Source organism: Chelonus insularis, unplaced genomic scaffold (genome assembly GCF_013357705.1).
Source record: "Chelonus insularis isolate UGA/USDA-ARS -01 unplaced genomic scaffold, ASM1335770v1 contig_56_pilon, whole genome shotgun sequence".
Lineage (NCBI taxonomy): Eukaryota > Metazoa > Arthropoda > Insecta > Hymenoptera > Braconidae > Chelonus > Chelonus insularis.
In genome coordinates, this window is record NW_023276648.1 from 1,029,225 (window position 1) to 1,052,129 (window position 22,905).

General features: G+C 26.7%; 1 protein-coding gene across 1 annotated transcript; it reads right to left on the bottom strand.

Annotated features, from left to right (window-relative positions):
• Positions 1-3,109: 3,109 nt before the first annotated feature.
• LOC118070351 (uncharacterized) lies at positions 3,110-3,829 on the bottom strand. Its single transcript, XM_035088903.1, has 3 exons — positions 3,624-3,829; positions 3,403-3,552; positions 3,110-3,318 (listed from the first exon to the last, which is right to left on the bottom strand). The coding sequence occupies exons 2-3, from the start codon at positions 3,527-3,529 to the stop codon at positions 3,110-3,112; spliced, it is 336 nt and encodes a 111-aa protein (XP_034944794.1). The 5' UTR covers positions 3,530-3,552; positions 3,624-3,829.
• Positions 3,830-22,905: the final 19,076 nt, after the last annotated feature.

A 22,905-nucleotide genomic window follows, 5' to 3' on the forward strand; every position in this document is an offset into this window, starting at 1 on the left:
ATCTCAGTAGATCAATTTAGATCGATTTTATTCTTCCCCGGGAAATGAAATTGACCGAGTATTTATGAAGCTAGGTTATTAATTAGTTAAATTAAATTATGTATTAACATAATGATAAATCTGTGAAATAAAATTATTGGAGTATATAATCGAAAGCATGAATTTTTATGATAGCTTGGTATACTATTCATTCAATCAATTGCTATTATGTATATACATGAATAAAATTCACATTCATTATTCGGCTTTAAAAAATTTTTACAATTCCATTGTAAATACAATTCTATTGGAAATATGATGAGACAAAATTGTAATCAATAAAATTTTTATTATGCACCAACATACATTTTCGCGGTCAATTATTATTATGTACTGACAAATCTTATTGAATAAATTTATTTTTTTCTATGGAAAATGTATTCACAAAAAAATTATGTTGGTACCTAATACAAATTAATTAAAATTATGTCTACACATAATTATAATTGAAACTTCACTCTATTCCTTATTATACATTTTGAATCAATTTTATGTCAAGACATAATTTGAATTAAATTTTATTATAGAATGACGTGATTTTGATGCTTCATTTCATATAAATATTTTGTTTTAAATTTTATGTGATAAAATTCTTGCTATTAAATAGTAAAACAGCGTGCTATATTGAATGATAGAGTAATGGGTGTAAGATTAACCGAACTTATATGAAAAAAATTCTATGAAAAACAAACATCGTATATTAAAAATAACCGAGAACATTGTACTTCGTTGTACATAGTTTTTCTGTGCAGGTAATGATATGTTTGAAATTGACACCAATAATTATTTACGTTTAACCAATCAACTCTCAGATTCAAAGAATGTATGCAGAACAATATTTTTAAATTTTGATAATTTGGAATTGTCGAATAGTGAAAATCGTAAAAAAAATTTAATGTATTATTTAAAATGGTCATTTTACCTAATCATGTACAACTACAATAGCAATACATTACAAATAATGATATATCTAAACAGAAAAGTACAAGATTGAGACTATCAATTTGAATAGTAGAAAATGGCCGGTACGAAAGGAAATATCTTAGTACTCCAACTGTCCTATTAATGAAGTAAGCTATTGCTTAATGCTAAACTCATTGTGAACCGAAAGAAGTTGATATCAAAGACTGGAAAATTGTTACTGAGTTGTTCATACACAACGTTTCTGGTTTTATCGAATCTTACTACTGGTATTGTGAAAAAATGTTGTTATTGGAAGAAGTATAACTAATGTTTTAGTCAGCGTCTACAATTACTTTCGACGCAGAAAAAAAGCATGGAAAAATTTACAGTTAGATAATTGGTGTAGTAATTATGGCAAAGAATTTTCTAATAAAAATACTATTTGATGAATTTCTCGAATTTTCCAGTTTATTACCAGCAAAAAAATAATTATACTGCAATGCGGAAAAAACATAAATATCATTACTTATAATTGGTTGATGAGACTAAACCCAAAGTTGTCTGGAATATAGCTGATAGATGTCTTCATCTGTGACTAGGTATTTTAAAAAATATTTGAACAATACCTGAACGATATCTGTAATAAATCTTATATAGGGAAAGATTTTTTATATTTAAAAGTAATAGGTGGATTGACAATTATCACAATGACAATTATTATTGATATTAATAAAAATATAAGATATCTTATGAAGTATATGATAAAAATGATTGGAAGAAAAGTATTACATAAGTGTAATTAAAGATAATCATGTTGTTAGATATGTTGATTGTTATCAATCTATTTATATTATAAATTATTGCAATACAAGAGTACAATTCATTTTAATTATTACGAATCTATGTTAGATGTATGCTAATGTGATTGATATATGAAGTTTATCATAATTGAACCGTTACATATGTAGTACTGCTTTGCGGTAAAATAGGAAAAAATACAAAAAAATTGTATTCATTACACGTTATATACAAACTTTTGAAATGAACCGTTTTAATTTCTACAAAAGAATTATTTCGATGCAATTGTGGAGAAGTAGAATGAAGTTGACTGGTTATTCATCCTTCTCTGAATCCATATGTATGTTGATGAAATTCATATCAATAACTGTTGCCCATGAATAAAAATTTATAATCTGTCAGCTGTGCATAATGACAGTAAGAATGATTCATCGGAGTTTTGATGTATGCAGTTCCATCTACAAAAATTTCAATAATGAAAAACATATATCATATATAATCTTAGTGAATATGTATACAAACCACAAAAACGATTGCATAAATCCATACTCACGAACTTTTACATCGTTTGCTGATTGTATTGACTTTATTCTATATTTCAACTACTTATAAGAAAGAAGCAATTAGCATCATGTTTACTATTGATCTGAGAAATGTTGAAACAAAAAATGAGCATTATGAAAAGAAACGTTGAATAAAAGAAAAATATACTAATGATATTGTCATAGGAATAGAAAAGAATAGTTTAAAAAAGAAATCGTACGTACCACTATGGAAACCCGTGAAAAACGATTTCAGATCTGATCAGATCTGATTAGATCTGAAATATGAGACTAATTTTCTAAAAAAAATTTAGATCTGATCAGATCTGATTATATATATATATAATATGATTAATGATATTAAATTTGATTGAATCAGATCTGCGCAAATCGGATAATACCTAATTAGATCTGGAATCACAATTTTTTTATTGTAATCAATCAGATTAAATCCGATCTGATCAAATCTGGACAAATCTAAATATTAATTTGACCTGGAACATTAATCAAATCAAATTAGGTTAAACCAGAGATGGACGAATCTAAGCAGATCCAAATATGGATTTGTTGAAAATAACGAAATAGATCAAATCAGATTCAATCAGATTTGCACATATATGATATAATTTAAATAGAACCTTGCAGTAAAGAACATTTTATTTATTTTGAACATTTTATTTACTTTGAACATTTTATTTGCTTAGAACATTTTATTTATTTTGAACACTTTTAACTACCAGAAATAATTTTTTTTCTCGGTATTGTTGACAATATTATTGTTAAATTTATTGTTAATATTTTTGTTAAATTTTTTATTAAATTTATTGTTAACTTTGTGGTTGAGTTTCTTTTCGATTTTCTTGTTGAGTTTCTTCTTGATTTTTTTGTTCTGCTTCTTCTATTTTCATTTTGTTTATTCGAGCCTTTCCAGCGGCTTTCATTTCCCACAATTTTTGGCCCATTATTTCCTGTACTTTTTGGGCATGGAGAAATGATTTTTTAGGAACAGCTCTTTTATGCAGTGATTTTGCTTTCTCTGTGAAAAAAAAATTAGTATAAGCATTATATGGCTATACACTAGAAACGATCAAATATTTTTTCGAAAAAAACGTTATATTACTAATTATAGCCTCTACAGCTCTAGGATGAAGTCGTTCACATTCATCGATATTAAGTCCTTGTCCTCGACCAGGGTTTCCGGTTAAAGTACAATGAGTAATTTTTTCTGGTCGAAAAACACCTTCCATCAAACGTCTTAATAAAATAAACTCTAAAAAAATGATAATAACGTTCTCAATTTTATGAAATAAACATTATTACTTACAGATTCTTTGGGTTTACATTTTACATTCTTTAGTATCGAGCAAGTTAATTCATCTGGAGAATAGACTGCTTGTTTATTTCGTTTTCTTTTGATTACTGCTTCTTTATTCTTTTCAAGGTTAGGTTCTTCCTGAATATCGGGTTCCTGTTCGTTGGTGTTATTTTCACTTTCTAATTGTCTTCGGTATTCATTAATTTCTTGCACATTATCTGAAGTGCATATTTGAAAGAATTAATTCTAGAAGATATTAATATCCGCACAAAACAGGCATCTTGGAATGCCTGTAAAAACTGGCGCCAAGTCCACATTCAAGTGAAATTAGTATAAATGGAAAAAAGGTAAGATCAAAAAAACATGTGAAATCAAGTAAAACGCCAAGTTAGCTGCGTCTTTTTTCATAATTTTTTCGAACTAGCAATGTACTATTGACTTATAAAATTTCAGTTAATTTTGAAGTACCAAAAAAAAAATCTTTAAAACCAAAAAACTATGGAACTTGGCCCAATTTCGTCTTTAAAGTCTGCCCAATTCAGTTTCAAATGTTCTTATGTACGAACTATAATATATGGAACTGTTGGAAGAATTTTAAAAATTGGGCCAAGTTCCATAGTTTTTTGGTTTTGAAGATTTTTTTTTTGTACTTCAAAATTAACTGAAATTTTATAAGTCAATAGTACATTGCTAGTTCGAAAAAATTATGAAAAAAGACGCAGCTAACTTGGCGTTTTACTTGATTTCACATATTTTTTTGATCTTACCTTTTTTCCATTTATACTAATTTTACTTGAATGTGGACTTGGCGCCAGTTTTTACAGGCATTCCAAGATGCCTGTTTTGTGCGGATTTCATTTCTTTTTGAAGTGAAAACTTCTTTAGGCACGTTGGAGCAATTTTTAGTAGGGGACAAACTTGTAAGTTCACATCACCAAATCATCCGCGTTACTGACATAGTAACGTTGATATAATATCTATAGCTATGAAGTTGAAGCGTTCCTCTTGTATAACAGTAGAAGTATATATATACATATATATATATATACATGCAAGTGGACGTTTGGTAACATTTTGTGCGACCAAAGTGGAAGTTTGGTGACGAATTGGAATTTTGGTGACTGTCACCAAACTTCCCTACAACGATTATGGAAGTTTGGTGACAGTCATCAAACTTCCAAAATAATTTTAAAATCTACAGTAACAAAAAAATACGATAAATGTCGGATATGCGGTTAAAAACCATATAATATAATAAGTTCTGTTCTTCAAGAATCTAAAAGGAGCAGAATAACTGAGGAAATATCAAAATTTGTTACAAAAAATAGATTTATCACAATTAGTTATTTAATTTTTTACCTAATAACGGATATTGAAGATTAAAACGAATAGTATTGATATGGAATTTTGGTGACTGTCACATTTACACTCTGTGTTCACTGGGTAACTCCTCCAGTTACAGGAGCACTCTTACTGATGATGAAAGGAAATGATCGTAAAACTCAATTTCTGTTCTTTTACAACAAATGGTATGTTACGAACAAAAAAAGTATGTTTATATTCATTTTACACAGTGGATAACATTGTTTCAGTAAAAGAAAAAATTTCCCGCTGAAAGATCTCAAATTGAATAAATCCTGTTTTCAATTGTTTATAACAAATTTAATTGTTATAAACAATTCACATTAACAAAAAGTAGCATATAACTTTCCGAACAACCCCCTCTACATATCTGTTAAATTTGGTCGCAATCGAATTAACCGTTTTGGAGATTACCCCGTACAGACAGATAGACACCAGAAATTTATATAGTAGTATATATACGTGCAAGTGAAAGTTCGGTAACATTTCGTGCGATCAAAATGAAAGTTTAATGACGAATTGGAATTTTGAAGACAGTCACCAAACTTCCAAAAAAATTTTCTTCTTCCAAATTAATTTTTTTGTTCAATAAGGTTACTAGAAACAACGCGCGCTCTCCGAGCGTGCTGTCTCAAGACGACAACGTTAAAAATTATTTAATTTTTATTTTTATTTATTTCGAAAATTTAAAATTTATAACAATTTTAGGTAGTTCCTATGCTACATAGGTGTATTTTCTGCTTTTTTATTACTCTGCCAAGCCAGTTTTTTATTTTTCTGAACTAGAAAAAAGTTCAATGAAATAATGTCTTATAGAAATAGTAAAAAATATGATATTTCAATAAGACATTATTTATAGCCAACCACAAAATTTATAACAATTTTGAGTAGTTTCTATGCTACATAGGTGTATTTTCTGCTTTTTTATTACTTTTCCCAAGCCAGTTTTTTATTTTTCTGAAATAGAAAAAAGTTCAATAAAATAATGTCTTATAGAAATAGTAAAAAATATGATATTTCAATAAGACATTATTTATAGCCAACCACAAAATTTATAACAATTTTGAGTAGTTTCTATGCTACATAGGTGTATTTTCTGCTTTTTTATTACTTTTCCCAAGCCAGTTTTTTATTTTTCTGAAATAGAAAAAAGTTCAATGAAATAATGTCTTATAGAAATAGTAAAAAATATGATATTTCAATAAGACATTATTTATAGCCAACCACAAAATTTATAACAATTTTGAGTAGTTTCTATGCTACATAGGTGTATTTTCTGCTTTTTTATTACTTTGCCAAGCCAGTTTTTTATTTTTCTGAAATAGAAAAAAGTTCAATAAATAATGTCTTATAGAAATAGTAAAAAATATGATATTTCAATAAGACATTATTTATAGCCAACCACAAAATTTATAACAATTTTGAGTAGTTTCTATGCTACATAGGTGTATTTTCTGCTTTTTTATTACTTTTCCCAAGCCAGTTTTTTATTTTTCTGAAATAGAAAAAAGTTCAATGAAATAATGTCTTATAGAAATAGTAAAAAATATGATATTTCAATAAGACATTATTTATAGCCAACCACAAAATTTATAACAATTTTGAGTAGTTTCTATGCTACATAGGTGTATTTTCTGCTTTTTTATTACTTTTCCCAAGCCAGTTTTTTATTTTTCTGAAATAGAAAAAAGTTCAATGAAATAATGTCTTATAGAAATAGTAAAAAATATGATATTTCAATAAGACATTATTTATAGCCAACCACAAAATTTATAACAATTTTGAGTAGTTTCTATGCTACATAGGTGTATTTTCTGCTTTTTTATTACTTTTCCCAAGCCAGTTTTTTATTTTTCTGAAATAGAAAAAAGTTCAATAAAATAATGTCTTATAGAAATAGTAAAAATATGATATTTCAATAAGACATTATTTATAGCCAACCACAAAATTTATAACAATTTTGAGTAGTTTCTATGCTACATAGGTGTATTTTCTGCTTTTTTATTACTTTTCCCAAGCCAGTTTTTTATTTTTCTGAAATAGAAAAAAGTTCAATAAAATAATGTCTTATAGAAATAGTAAAAAATATGATATTTCAATAAGACATTATTTATAGCCAACCACAAAATTTATAACAATTTTGAGTAGTTTCTATGCTACATAGGTGTATTTTCTGCTGTTTTTATTACTCTCCCAAGCCAGTTTTTATTTTTTCTGAAATAGAAAAAGGTCAATGAAATAATGTCTTATAGAAATAGTAAAAAATATGATATTTCAATAAGACATTATTTATAGCCAACCACAAAATTTATAACAATTTTGAGTAGTTTCTATGCTACATAGGTGTATTTTCTGCTTTTTTATTACTTTTTCCCAAGCCAGTTTTTATTTTCTGAAATAGAAAAAAGTCATGAATATGCTTAAGAATAGAAAAAAGTATCAGACATGATATAGCCACCACAAAAGGGTAAACAATTTTGAGTAGTTTCTAGCTACATAGGATTTTCCGTTTTTATTACTTTTTCCCAAGCCAGTTTTTTGAGTTTTTCTGAAAGAGAAAAAAGTTCAATGAAATAATGTCTTATAGAAAAGGATAGGATATGTCAATAAGACATTAGTATAGCCAACCACAAAAGTTATAACAATTTTGAGTAGTTTCGATGCTACATAGGTGGAGTTTTCTGCTGTTTTTAGGACGTTTTCCCAAGCCAGTTTTTTTATGTTTTCTGAAATAGAAAAAAGGTCAATGAAAGAATGGCTTATAGAAAGAGTAAAAAAGATGATATTTCAATAAGACATTATTTATAGCCAACCACAAATTTATAACAATTTTGAGTAGTTTCTATGCTACATAGGTGTATTTTCTGCTTTTTTATTACTTTTCCCAAGCCAGTTTTTATTTTTCTGAAATAGAAAAAAGTTCAATAAAATAATGTCTTATAGAAATAGTAAAAAATATGATATTTTCAATAAGACATTATTTATAGCCAACCACAAAATTTATAACAATTTTGAGTAGTTTCTATGCTACATAGGTGTATTTTCTGCTTTTTTATTACTTTTCCCAAGCCAGTTTTTTATTTTTCTGAAATAGAAAAAAGTTCAATGAAATAATGTCTTATAGAAATAGTAAAAAATATGATATTTCAATAAGACATTATTTATAGCCAACCACAAAATTTATAACAATTTTGAGTAGTTTCTATGCTACATAGGTGTATTTTCTGCTTTTTTATTACTTTTCCCAAGCCAGTTTTTTATTTTTCTGAACTAGAAAAAAGTTCAATAAAATAATGTCTTATAGAAATAGTAAAAAATATGATATTTCAATAAGACATTATTTATAGCCAACCACAAAATTTATAACAATTTTGAGTAGTTCCTATGCTACATAGGTGTATTTTCTGCTCTTTTATTACTTTGCCCAAGCCAGTTTCTTATTTTTCCTGAAATAGAAAAAAGTTCAATAAAATAATGTCTTATAGAAATAGTAAAAAATATGATATTTCAATAAGACATTATTTATAGCCAACCACAAAATTTATAACAATTTTGAGTAGTTTCTATGCTACATAGGTGTATTTTCTGCTTTTTTATTACTTTTCCCAAGCCAGTTTTTTATTTTTCTGAAATAGAAAAAAGTTCAATAAAATAATGTCTTATAGAAATAGTAAAAAATATGATATTTCAATAAGACATTATTTGAAGCCAACCACAAAATTTATAACAATTTTGAGTAGTTTCTATGCTACATAGGTGTATTTTCTGCTTTTTTATTACTTTTCCCAAGCCAGTTTTTTATTTTTCTGAAATAGAAAAAAGTTCAATGAAATAATGTCTTATAGAAATAGTAAAAAATATGATATTTCAATAAGACATTATTTATAGCCAACCACAAAATTTATAACAATTTTGAGTAGTTCCTATGCTACGTAGGTGTATTTTCTGCTTTTTTATTACTCTGCCAAGCCAGTTTTTTATTTTTCTGAAACTAGAAAAAAGTTCAATGAAATAATGTCTTATAGAAATAGTAAAAAATATGATATTTCAATAAGACATTATTTATAGCCAACCACAAAATTTATAACAATTTTGAGTAGTTTCTATGCTACATAGGTGTATTTTCTGCTTTTTTATTACTTTTCCCAAGCCAGTTTTTTATTTTTCTGAAATAGAAAAAAGTTCAATGAAATAATGTCTTATAGAAATAGTAAAAAATATGATATTTCAATAAGACATTATTTATAGCCAACCACAAAATTTATAACAATTTTGAGTAGTTTCTATGCTACATAGGTGTATTTTCTGCTTTTTTATTACTTTGCCAAGCCAGTTTTTTATTTTTCTGAAATAGAAAAAAGTTCAATAAAATAATGTCTTATAGAAATAGTAAAAAATATGATATTTCAATAAGACATTATTTATAGCCAACCACAAAATTTATAACAATTTTGAGTAGTTTCTATGCTACATAGGTGTATTTTCTGCTTTTTTATTACTTTTCCCAAGCCAGTTTTTTATTTTTCTGAAATAGAAAAAAGTTCAATGAAATAATGTCTTATAGAAATAGTAAAAAATATGATATTTCAATAAGACATTATTTATAGCCAACCACAAAATTTATAACAATTTTGAGTAGTTTCTATGCTACATAGGTGTATTTTCTGCTTTTTTATTACTTTTCCCAAGCCAGTTTTTTATTTTTCTGAAATAGAAAAAAGTTCAATGAAATAATGTCTTATAGAAATAGTAAAAAATATGATATTTCAATAAGACATTATTTATAGCCAACCACAAAATTTATAACAATTTTGAGTAGTTTCTATGCTACATAGGTGTATTTTCTGCTTTTTTATTACTTTTCCCAAGCCAGTTTTTTATTTTTCTGAAATAGAAAAAAGTTCAATGAAATAATGTCTTATAGAAATAGTAAAAAATATGATATTTCAATAAGACATTATTTATAGCCAACCACAAAATTTATAACAATTTTGAGTAGTTTCTATGCTACATAGGTGTATTTTCTGCTTTTTTATTACTTTGCCAAGCCAGTTTTTTATTTTTCTGAAATAGAAAAAAGTTCAATAAAATAATGTCTTATAGAAATAGTAAAAAATATGATATTTCAATAAGACATTATTTATAGCCAACCACAAAATTTATAACAATTTTGAGTAGTTTCTATGCTACATAGGTGTATTTTCTGCTTTTTTATTACTTTTCCCAAGCCAGTTTTTTATTTTTCTGAAATAGAAAAAAGTTCAATGAAATAATGTCTTATAGAAATAGTAAAAAATATGATATTTCAATAAGACATTATTTATAGCCAACCACAAAATTTATAACAATTTTGAGTAGTTTCTATGCTACATAGGTGTATTTTCTGCTTTTTTATTACTTTTCCCAAGCCAGTTTTTTATTTTTCTGAAATAGAAAAAAGTTCAATAAAATAATGTCTTATAGAAATAGTAAAAAATATGATATTTCAATAAGACATTATTTATAGCCAACCACAAAATTTATAACAATTTTGAGTAGTTTCTATGCTACATAGGTGTATTTTCTGCTTTTTTATTACTTTGCCAAGCCAGTTTTTTATTTTTCTGAAATAGAAAAAAGTTCAATGAAATAATGTCTTATAGAAATAGTAAAAAATATGATATTTCAATAAGACATTATTTATAGCCAACCACAAAATTTATAACAATTTTGAGTAGTTTCTATGCTACATAGGTGTATTTTCTGCTTTTTTATTACTTTGCCAAGCCAGTTTTTTATTTTTCTGAAATAGAAAAAAGTTCAATAAAATAATGTCTTATAGAAATAGTAAAAAATATGATATTTCAATAAGACATTATTTATAGCCAACCACAAAATTTATAACAATTTTGAGTAGTTTCTATGCTACATAGGTGTATTTTCTGCTTTTTTATTACTTTTCCCAAGCCAGTTTTTTATTTTTCTGAAATAGAAAAAAGTTCAATAAAATAATGTCTTATAGAAATAGTAAAAAATATGATATTTCAATAAGACATTATTTATAGCCAACCACAAAATTTATAACAATTTTGAGTAGTTTCTATGCTACATAGGTGTATTTTCTGCTTTTTTATTACTTTTCCCAAGCCAGTTTTTTATTTTTCTGAAATAGAAAAAAGTTCGATAAAATAATGTCTTATAGAAATAGTAAAAAATATGATATTTCAATAAGACATTATTTATAGCCAACCACAAAATTTATAACAATTTTGAGTAGTTTCTATGCTACATAGGTGTATTTTCTGCTTTTTTATTACTTTTCCCAAGCCAGTTTTTTATTTTTCTGAAACTAGAAAAAAGTTCAATAAAATAATGTCTTATAGAAATAGTAAAAAATATGATATTTCAATAAGACATTATTTATAGCCAACCACAAAATTTATAACAATTTTAGGTAGTTTCCTATGCTACATAGGTGTATTTTCGGCTCTTTTATTACTTTGCCGAGCCAGTTTCTTATTTTCCTGAAATAGAAAAAAGTTCAATAAAATAATGTCTTATAGAAATAGTAAAAAATATGATATTTCAATAAGACATTATTTATAGCCAACCACAAAATTTATAACAATTTTGAGTAGTTTCTATGCTACATAGGTGTATTTTCTGCTTTTTTATTACTTTTCCCAAGCCAGTTTTTTATTTTTCTGAAATAGAAAAAAGTTCAATGAAATAATGTCTTATAGAAATAGTAAAAAATATGATATTTCAATAAGACATTATTTGAAGCCAACCACAAAATTTATAACAATTTTGAGTAGTTTCTATGCTACATAGGTGTATTTTCTGCTTTTTTATTACTTTGCCAAGCCAGTTTTTTATTTTTCTGAACTAGAAAAAAGTTCAATGAAATAATGTCTTATAGAAATAGTAAAAAATATGATATTTCAATAAGACATTATTTATAGCCAACCACAAAATTTATAACAATTTTGAGTAGTTTCTATGCTACATAGGTGTATTTTCTGCTTTTTTATTACTTTTCCCAAGCCAGTTTTTTATTTTTCTGAAATAGAAAAAAGTTCAATGAAATAATGTCTTATAGAAATAGTAAAAAATATGATATTTCAATAAGACATTATTTATAGCCAACCACAAAATTTATAACAATTTTGAGTAGTTTCTATGCTACATAGGTGTATTTTCTGCTTTTTTATTACTTTGCCAAGCCAGTTTTTTATTTTTCTGAAATAGAAAAAAGTTCAATAAAATAATGTCTTATAGAAATAGTAAAAAATATGATATTTCAATAAGACATTATTTATAGCCAACCACAAAATTTATAACAATTTTGAGTAGTTTCTATGCTACATAGGTGTATTTTCTGCTTTTTTATTACTTTTCCCAAGCCAGTTTTTTATTTTTCTGAAATAGAAAAAAGTTCAATGAAATAATGTCTTATAGAAATAGTAAAAAATATGATATTTCAATAAGACATTATTTATAGCCAACCACAAAATTTATAACAATTTTGAGTAGTTTCTATGCTACATAGGTGTATTTTCTGCTTTTTTATTACTCTGCCAAGCCAGTTTTTTATTTTTCTGAAATAGAAAAAAGTTCAATAAAATAATGTCTTATAGAAATAGTAAAAAATATGATATTTCAATAAGACATTATTTATAGCCAACCACAAAATTTATAACAATTTTGAGTAGTTTCTATGCTACATAGGTGTATTTTCTGCTTTTTTATTACTCTGCCAAGCCAGTTTTTTATTTTTTCTGAAATAGAAAAAAGTTCAATAAAATAATGTCTTATAGAAATAGTAAAAAATATGATATTTCAATAAGACATTATTTATAGCCAACCACAAAATTTATAACAATTTTGAGTAGTTTCTATGCTACATAGGTGTATTTTCTGCTTTTTTATTACTTTTCCCAAGCCAGTTTTTTATTTTCCTGAAATAGAAAAAAGTTCAATAAAATAATGTCTTATAGAAATAGTAAAAAATATAATATTTCAATAAGACATTATTTATAGCCAACCACAAAATTTATAACAATTTTGAGTAGTTTCTATGCTACATAGGTGTATTTTCTGCTTTTTTATTACTTTTCCCAAGCCAGTTTTTTATTTTTCTGAAATAGAAAAAAGTTCAATAAAATAATGTCTTATGAAAATAGTGAAAAATATGATATTGCAATAAGACATTATTTGAAGCCAACCACAAAATTAATTACAATTTTGAGTAGTTTCTATGCTACATAAGTGTATTTTCTGCTTTTTTATTACTCTGCAAAGCCAGTTTCTTATTTTTTCTGAAATAGAAAAAAGTTCAATAAAATAATGTCTTATGAAAATAGTGAAAAATATGATATTGCAATAAGACATTATTTGAAGCCAACCACAAAATTTATAACAATTTTGAGTAGTTTCTATGCTACATAGGTGTATTTTCTGCTTTTTTATTACTCTGCCAAGCCAGTTTTTTATTTTCCTGAAATAGAAAAAAGTTCAATAAAATAATGTCTTATAGAAATAGTAAAAAATATGATATTTCAATAAGACATTATTTATAGCCAACCACAAAATTTATAACAATTTTGAGTAGTTTCTATGCTACATAGGTGTATTTTCTGCTTTTTTATTACTCTGCCAAGCCAGTTTTTTATTTTCCTGAAATAGAAAAAAGTTCAATAAAATAATGTCTTATAGAAATAGTAAAAAATATGATATTTCAATAAGACATTATTTATAGCCAACCACAAAATTTATAACAATTTTGAGTAGTTTCTATGCTACATAGGTGTATTTTCTGCTTTTTTATTACTTTTCCCAAGCCAGTTTTTTATTTTTCTGAAATAGAAAAAAGTTCAATAAAATAATGTCTTATAGAAATAGTAAAAAATATGATATTTCAATAAGACATTATTTATAGCCAACCACAAAATTTATAACAATTTTGAGTAGTTTCTATGCTACATAAGTGTATTTTCTGCTTTTTTATTACTTTGCCAAGCCAGTTTTTTATTTTTCTGAACTAGAAAAAAGTTCAATAAAATAATGTCTTATGAAAATAGTGAAAAATATGATATTGCAATAAGACATTATTTGAAGCCAACCACAAAATTTATAACAATTTTGGATCGTTTCTATGCTACATAGGTGTATTTTCTGCTTTTTTATTACTCTGCCAAGCCAGTTTTTTATTTTCCTGAAATAGAAAAAAGTTCAATAAAATAATGTCTTATGAAAATAGTGAAAAATATGATATTGCAATAAGACATTATTTGAAGCCAACCACAAAATTAATTACAATTTTGAGTAGTTTCTATGCTACATAAGTGTATTTTCTGCTTTTTTATTACTCTGCAAAGCCAGTTTCTTATTTTTTCTGAAATAAAAAAAAGTTCAATCAAATAATGTCTTATGAAAATAGTGAAAAATATGATATTGCAATAAGACATTATTTGAAGCCAACCACAAAATTTATAACAATTTTGAGTAGTTTCTATGCTACATAGGTGTATTTTCTGCTTTTTTATTACTCTGCCAAGCCAGTTTTTTATTTTCCTGAAATAGAAAAAAGTTCAATAAAATAATGTCTTATAGAAATAGTAAAAAATATGATATTTCAATAAGACATTATTTATAGCCAACCACAAAATTTATAACAATTTTGAGTAGTTTCTATGCTACATAGGTGTATTTTCTGCTTTTTTATTACTTTTCCCAAGCCAGTTTTTTATTTTTCTGAAATAGAAAAAAGTTCAATATAATAATGTCTTATAGAAATAGTAAAAAATATGATATTTCAATAAGACATTATTTATAGCCAACCACAAAATTTATAACAATTTTGGATCGTTTCTATGCTACATAGGTGTATTTTCTGCTTTTTTATTACTCTGCCAAGCCAGTTTTTTATTTTCCTGAAATAGAAAAAAGTTCAATAAAATAATGTCTTATGAAAATAGTGAAAAATATGATATTGCAATAAGACATTATTTGAAGCCAACCACAAAATTAATTACAATTTTGAGTAGTTTCTATGCTACATAAGTGTATTTTCTGCTTTTTTATTACTCTGCAAAGCCAGTTTCTTATTTTTTCTGAAATAGAAAAAAGTTCAATAAAATAATGTCTTATGAAAATAGTGAAAAATATGATATTGCAATAAGACATTATTTGAAGCCAACCACAAAATTTATAACAATTTTGAGTAGTTTCTATGCTACATAGGTGTATTTTCTGCTTTTTTATTACTCTGCCAAGCCAGTTTTTTATTTTCCTGAAATAGAAAAAAGTTCAATAAAATAATGTCTTATAGAAATAGTAAAAAATATGATATTTCAATAAGACATTATTTATAGCCAACCACAAAATTTATAACAATTTTGAGTAGTTTCTATGCTACATAGGTGTATTTTCTGCTTTTTTATTACTTTTCCCAAGCCAGTTTTTTATTTTTCTGAAATAGAAAAAAGTTCAATAAAATAATGTCTCATGAAAATGGTGAAAAATATGATATTGCAATAAGACATTATTTGAAGCCAACCACAAAATTAATTACAATTTTGAGTAGTTTCTATTCTACATAAGTGTATTTTCTGCTTTTTTATTACTCTGCAAAGCCAGTTTCTTATTTTTTCTGAAATAGAAAAAAGTTCAATAAAATAATGTCTTATGAAAATAGTGAAAAATATGATATTGCAATAAGACATTATTTGAAGCCAACCACAAAATTTATAACAATTTTGAGTAGTTTCTATGCTACATAGGTGTATTTTCTGCTTTTTTATTACTCTGCCAAGCCAGTTTTTTATTTTCCTGAAATAGAAAAAAGTTCAATAAAATAATGTCTTATAGAAATAGTAAAAAATATGATATTTCAATAAGACATTATTTATAGCCAACCACAAAATTTATAACAATTTTGAGTAGTTTCTATGCTACATAGGTGTATTTTCTGCTTTTTTATTACTTTTCCCAAGCCAGTTTTTTATTTTTCTGAAATAGAAAAAAGTTCAATAAAATAATGTCTTATGAAAATAGTGAAAAATATGATATTGCAATAAGACATTATTTGAAGCCAACCACAAAATTAATTACAATTTTGAGTAGTTTCTATGCTACATAGGTGTATTTTCTGCTTTTTTATTACTTTTCCCAAGCCAGTTTTTTATTTTTCTGAAATAGAAAAAAGTTCAATAAAATAATGTCTTATAGAAATAGTAAAAAATATGATATTGCAATAAGACATTATTTGAAGCCAACCACAAAATTTATAACAATTTTGGATATTTATTATAATTGTTTTTTCTTTCAATCATCTAGAACATCATTTTATCCATGATTCCAAATGAAATCTATTAAAATCGATATGCAACACGCGGGAAACACTTCTTATTTTTTTAATCATATTCTTTTGTTGTTATTATTCGACAAGCACTTATTTTTTATTGATTATTTAATACTTTTCTTTACCAATAATTCCTAAAAAAGTTTATTTAAATCGATATACAACACGCGGGAAACATTTTTCATTATTCAGAACATAGATGTCTCTTGGTTAGGCAAGAGAGAAGGAAATATTACGAGGTTAACGTGAAAGAGAGTGATAACAATACATAACGCAAGAAAGAGGGCACTGTAGGGAGCCCAATGTGATAGAAAGTGACAAAAGACACATTCAGTAAGAGAGAACACATGATAGAGCGCTCGATTAAGTAGAGTGAAACAGCGAGCGAAAAAATCTTGAATAGCAGAAATATCGCTGTTAGGGGCGTGGCTTATTTATAACTCCGTTAATAATTAATAAAAAATTCTCGTTTGACGTTTAATTGGAAGCTCATGATATAAGATAACTACCTATTAAATATGAAATCATAATATGTAGCAATTATAAAGATATTTGCATATAAAGATGCGTTGATGACGTCACACAAAATTTTTCGTGTATAGAGTAGTCGATAGCCTCGGCGCTCATGGGGGAAAGAGCGCGCTAGTGAGAAAGAGAGAGAGAGGAAAAAGGTGAATGTGCACTTGGCGCCGAGTATCTACCGCTACTCTAGATAATTACAAAATATCATTATAAATAATTTTCTTACCTGAAATCATTTTTACTTTTCCATCGAATTGTCGTCCTTTCCACATGTAAGCTACTACACCATCAACACTAACATATAATGTACACCAATTGCTTCATTTAGTACTATGTATTAAGTGTTGGGGTCCACTGTGGAGTACATCCGCATTCCCATTTGAAAACGTAAATGATATTCTCGCTAAATGTGTACATGGCACAAAACATCTTGGCCAAGAAATGATCAATAATTTAAAAACTGCACAAGGTGTTTAATCATTGAAAATCATGTGCGAACGTAGTGTAGTTGATGAAAATTCCTCGTCACATCAATCTCATAATTATATACTGAAAGACAATATAAATTTATTGCGAAGTGAAAATGATACATTACTTGAGATTGTTCAGTCTTTGAATTTGAATATTGAGAATACACTTTTTTTCGCAAGAGCAGTCATAAATAATTATCTCCATACATCAGAATGTTATAAAAATACGCAAACAACTAGTTATACTGTCAAAATAAATACAAGCGATGAAGTAATTTATGGAACAATTGTATGTTTTACGAAAAACGAAGAAAACATAAGCTATGTTGTGAGAATTTTTGATATCGACGATTTAAAAATGTTTCGGCATCGGTAAAGTAACTCGATACTTCTGCATATATTACCTGTAAATGGAACGAATAATATCAGAGTAATTGAAGCAAACAATATTCGATCAATGATTCATGTGATTAGAGTTTTAAATTTCATATGTAAACGTCCAAACAGCTTAAATGAAGTGATGTAACAACTAAGTGTAAATATAATTTGAGGTATTAATTGTAAATATTTTGTAAGAATTGAAAAATTAATTTTTATTGCAATAAAAATCTCATTTTTATGTATAAAAATCGATCCTTCAATGAAATGTAGAATGTCCAAAAATTTTTAAGCCTAATTAGACCTGATCAGATTCAGGAGAAGAGCATGCAAAATTTCATAATAAGTTTTCAGACCTAATCAGATCTGATCAGATTCGAGGAAAAACGTTCAAAATTTAATAAAAAATTCTTCACGCCTAATTAGATCTGATCAGATTCAGAAGGAGAGCATGCAATATTTCATAATAAGTTTTCAGACCTAATCAGATTTGGGGAAAAAACGTAAACTTAATAAAAAATTCTTCAGACCTAATCAGATCTGATCAGATTCGGGGAAAAAAGCCCTATTTTAGAAAAAAAAATTTCCAAATCAAATTAGATCTAATTCGATTGGATCAGATTTAATTAGTCTCATATTTAAGATCTGATCAGATCTGATTGAATCTAAACATATCTGAACTCATTTTTCCCGGGAATATTCAAAAACATGACCAAATTAAAATAAATATAGAAAACTAAAAAGTTTTAAAACTGTTTTTGTGAATGATATGATGAAAAAGTCGGTATGATTCTCTATTCCGTTAAATTATCCATTAATTGAAGGAAATAAACACAGTATGAATAAATGTTATGTATTTGACAAAATTTATTGAGTTTTGAAAACCGTAGAAGCATAAAAGTAGGAACCATCATCATACTAGTAATCAAAACTTCTCGAAAACATCACTCAAAACCTGATGACATATTGTTCAACCGTATCAATGCAGGTAATTAATTTCAGTAAAATGAACTAAAAAATATTTGAAGGAAGAAGCATGTACAAAGTCAGCACATGATTCTATAACAATAATATCTACCGATATTATGTACGGATGGTTTTGTACATTGAGTGACGCTTTGCAGAGCAGAGCAAGTTTAATTTAATTTTAAAAACATGTAAACACTTATTCATTGATAAAGCAATGAAAAATAAATAAAAAATTGATCATGTGAACAGATTGGACATGCTCTTAATATGTTGAAGCACGTGTAAATCAAGAAAAATAAGAACAAGGCATATTAGAGGTTAACATAAACACAACGGATAACCACATGTTTAGATTGATTTTGATATTACTTACCTGTTAACAGCCTTCCTCTTTCGAAAATATCGTCGGCTTGACAATCGTAATTGACGATTATAATTAGCTAATATTGAATCCTTACGATAACGGTAAGAAATGTCTGTACGTATAACCCACTGATAAAAGCAAAGAACGATACAATAACTATTGAATAAGTTACCAAATAGTTCTTAAACTAAGAAATTTTTTTTTTTTTAAGATTTTTATTAGAAATAAATTATTATTGGAAACTAATGCATATAAAACTGTTGAAACAACAATAAGGTTATCACACTAGCCAAATCATGCAATCTGATTTCCAAATGACAATAGTAGTAGCGCTATGAGTAATTAAAATTGTGTCACAGGTAGCTACACCGTGTCAAGATTTCGCGGGTTTTTTTTAAATTTGATTAGTTACAAGAAATATAATAAAATTGTAGTACAAAAGCCCTGAAATAATATTTGTTCATTTTATTTAATATTTAAATATGTTCTAATAAATCATAAATTTCCTCATAAAAAAAGTACAGCAGCATAGATGAGATAAAACATTGCAACGGAAAATAAGGAGGGGAAGAAGAGGAATGTCTCTGGAACACCAACCAATCAAATGTATTTTAAAACTACGAAGTAAATTGAAGACAGAGAACGCTCAACGAATGTATATGTATACATGTATATTTATGTATTTACAAACAGTACTGTTAATTTATTCATGATTTCTCATTAAATAATAATTACTGTTTTTTAAATAATACAAAACGTAAACTTTATTAAACATAAAATGATTTTACATATCTACTCGGCAACAGCTATGCTCCAACTGCCTCACTCCACTATCTCATCCTCTTACATAGGTGTCGCGCGATACAAATTTAGTACCAACTTAACACGCCTCCTTAAATTTGCATCGCGATTTAATTATAAATCATAAATAGTTTATAGAATACATAGTGCTTCCCTGAATTTTTCGAATTTAACAATACCTAAGGATTTGGTGAGAATGTCAGCAACATTTTTCTCCGAATTTACTTTTACAACATCAATAATTTTGTTTATATAACTTTCATTCACAAAATGATAATGCGTTTCAATATATTTTGAATTTTTAGTAAAATTACCATGTTTAGCTATGCTTACTGCACCTGAATTATCTTCATAAATTTTTACCGGTACTGAAACCTTAATACCTAAATCTGACAATATGTCTTTTACAATTTTTAATTCACTCACACACTCTGATAACGCTACATACTCAGCAGATGTAGAGGATTTTGTTACGCTATTCTGTTTCTTGGATTTCCAAAATATTACATTGTTATACATTTTTATTACGTAACCAGTCGTAGATTTTCTGTCAGTTACATCGCCTGCCCAATCGGCATCTACATAACAACTTAGAATATCAGATTCATCATTCTTATAATATGTTAACTTCAAATCTTTGGTCAACAATAAATATTTAAGGACTCTTAATGCATATTTATAATGAGTATTGTCATAGTAGTTCTGGAACCGACTTAGATAGTTCACACTAAAGCTTATGTCAGGTCTTGTACCTGAACTTATATATAATAATGCACCAATCAAATTTCTATATTTAATTTGTTCACTCACTGCTTTCGCAGGTACTAATTTTAAATTTTGCTCCATCGGAGTCGCAAACAACTTACAATTTTCAAGATCATATTTTTTTCCTAATGATACAATATAATTTTTCTGATCCAAAGTCATTTTCCCATGAACATAGTCATAATCGATATTGATACCTAAATAAGTTTTAATATAGCCTAAGTCTTTCATTTGAAATCTTTTCATTAACAATTTTTTAATATTATTTAACTTTTCTACATCTTTGCAACAAATTAGTAAATCATCGACAAACAAAATTAAGTATATATTATGATCCTCCTCTTTTAAAACATACAAACAGTTATCATTTTCACTTCTCTTGAAGTTTAAGTATCTCAAATATTCATCAAAACACTCATACCACGCTCTCGGGCTTTCTCTAAGACCGTACAGTGCCTTATCTAGTTTTAATACTCTATCAGTTCCATCCTCGAAACCTTGAGGTTGCTTTACATACACTTCAGATTTAACTTTGCCGTTTAAAAAGGCTGTTTCAACATCCATTTGTATTATAATTAAGTTATTACTACAACAGTATGACAATAAAATTTTTAACGTTTGCATTCTCGCGACAGGTGAATAAATATCATCAATCAGTTCATTTTGCTGAAAACCCCTTACAACCAATCTTGCTTTATATACATCATCAGCTTTTATAGTATACACCCATTTAAGATCTAATATTTTTTTGTCATTCGGTTTTTCGACATATATCCAAGTTTTGTTTTTATTTAAACACTCTATTTCTTTATTCATCGCCTCTTTCCATCTTTCAGGACTTTTACTACTCATCGCTTCGGTATAGGAAATAGGATTACTTGCGTCTACATAATTTACATAGATGATATTATTACAAACAAAATCGTTTTCATTAAGGCTAGCCGGTTTTTTTCTTTCTCTCATTGAACGTCTTAGCTCCATATTTTCATTATTACTACAATCATTTGAACTTTGATTACCATTTCGATTTTCGTTTTCATTTTCATTACAATTATCATTTAGACGAATCTTAGAAAAGCTTTCATTATTGTCTACTGACTCAAGACCAATACACGGTGTGCCCTCTTCAATTATATCAACATGTCTAGCAACAATTATTTTATTATTTATCAAGACTCTGTACCCCACTTTTTCATAACCTAGCAAAATACCAAGATTTGCTTTCTTATCCCATTTTGATTGTCTTTTATGTTCAGGTATTCTTACGAAAACCCTACTACCATACAGTTTTAAATATTCTACGCTCGGTTTTACTCCAAACATTATTTCATAAGGAGTTTTATTTTTGACAATTGTATTTGTTATAATTCTATTTTTTAAATAAGTCGCTGTTTTAACAATTTCCGGCCAATAACGTCTATGTACCCTTGCTTCTGCTAACAAACATCTAGACATATCCATTATGTCCCTATTATATTTCTCTGCGGTTCCATTCAGTTCATGCACATATGGTGGACAAGTTTCTATTTCAATTCCTTTTTCGCATGCAAACTTAAACACTTCATTATTTATATACTCTTTACCATTATCACAACGCAATTTCTTTATCTTTTTACCAGTCATATTTTCAATTAGATTTACATACTTGACAAAACAGTTATAAACTTCACTCTTAGATTTTATTACATGAACCTGAGCCGCTTTACTAAAGTCATCAATAAAAGTTAAAAAATATCGTTCTCCATTCAATCCAGGAGTATTATGAGGACCATTCAGATCTGTATGAACAATTTCTAGTATGTCATTAGCCTTAGTTCTTTCATTTTTAAATGGTAAATTATGCATTTTATTCTCTAAACATATACCACACTTAAAATAATCAGACTCTAGCTCTCTAGGTAGACCCTTTAATACTTGTTTATCACACATAGTTTTTAAATAATTAAAATTTACATGACCTAGTGTTCTATGATATTTTTCTTTTTCAGTCATATTATTTTCAGTTGTCACATTTGCTTCAGGTTTTACAATTTTGCTAGTCATACGGAATACATTATTTACTTTGAATGCTACTGCAATCACATTTCCCGTTGGATTATAAATTTTGCAAGTATTTCCTTTCGATACAATTTTGTTTTTACAAGTAACTTTACCATAACTAATTAAATTTTTATCCATTTCTTTTACAAAAAATACATTTGACATTTTATTTCTTATTATTTGACCAAAAACATTGAACTCATGTATTATGTTCCCTATTTTAGTAGCTTTTAATATACGGCCATCAGCAATTTTTACATTTACAGGTGTTTTAGGAACAATTGATTCATAAA

Excerpts from the sequence above, each read along its gene's own strand:
- LOC118070351 (XM_035088903.1), bottom strand. The coding sequence starts at position 3,529 with ATGGAAGGTGTTTTTCGACCAGAAAAAATTACTCATTGTACTTTAACC. Across the intron at positions 3,319-3,402 it reads AGCTGTAGAGGCTATAATTA|AGAAAGCAAAATCACTGCAT; the intron begins GTAATATAACGT and ends TTTTTTTCACAG.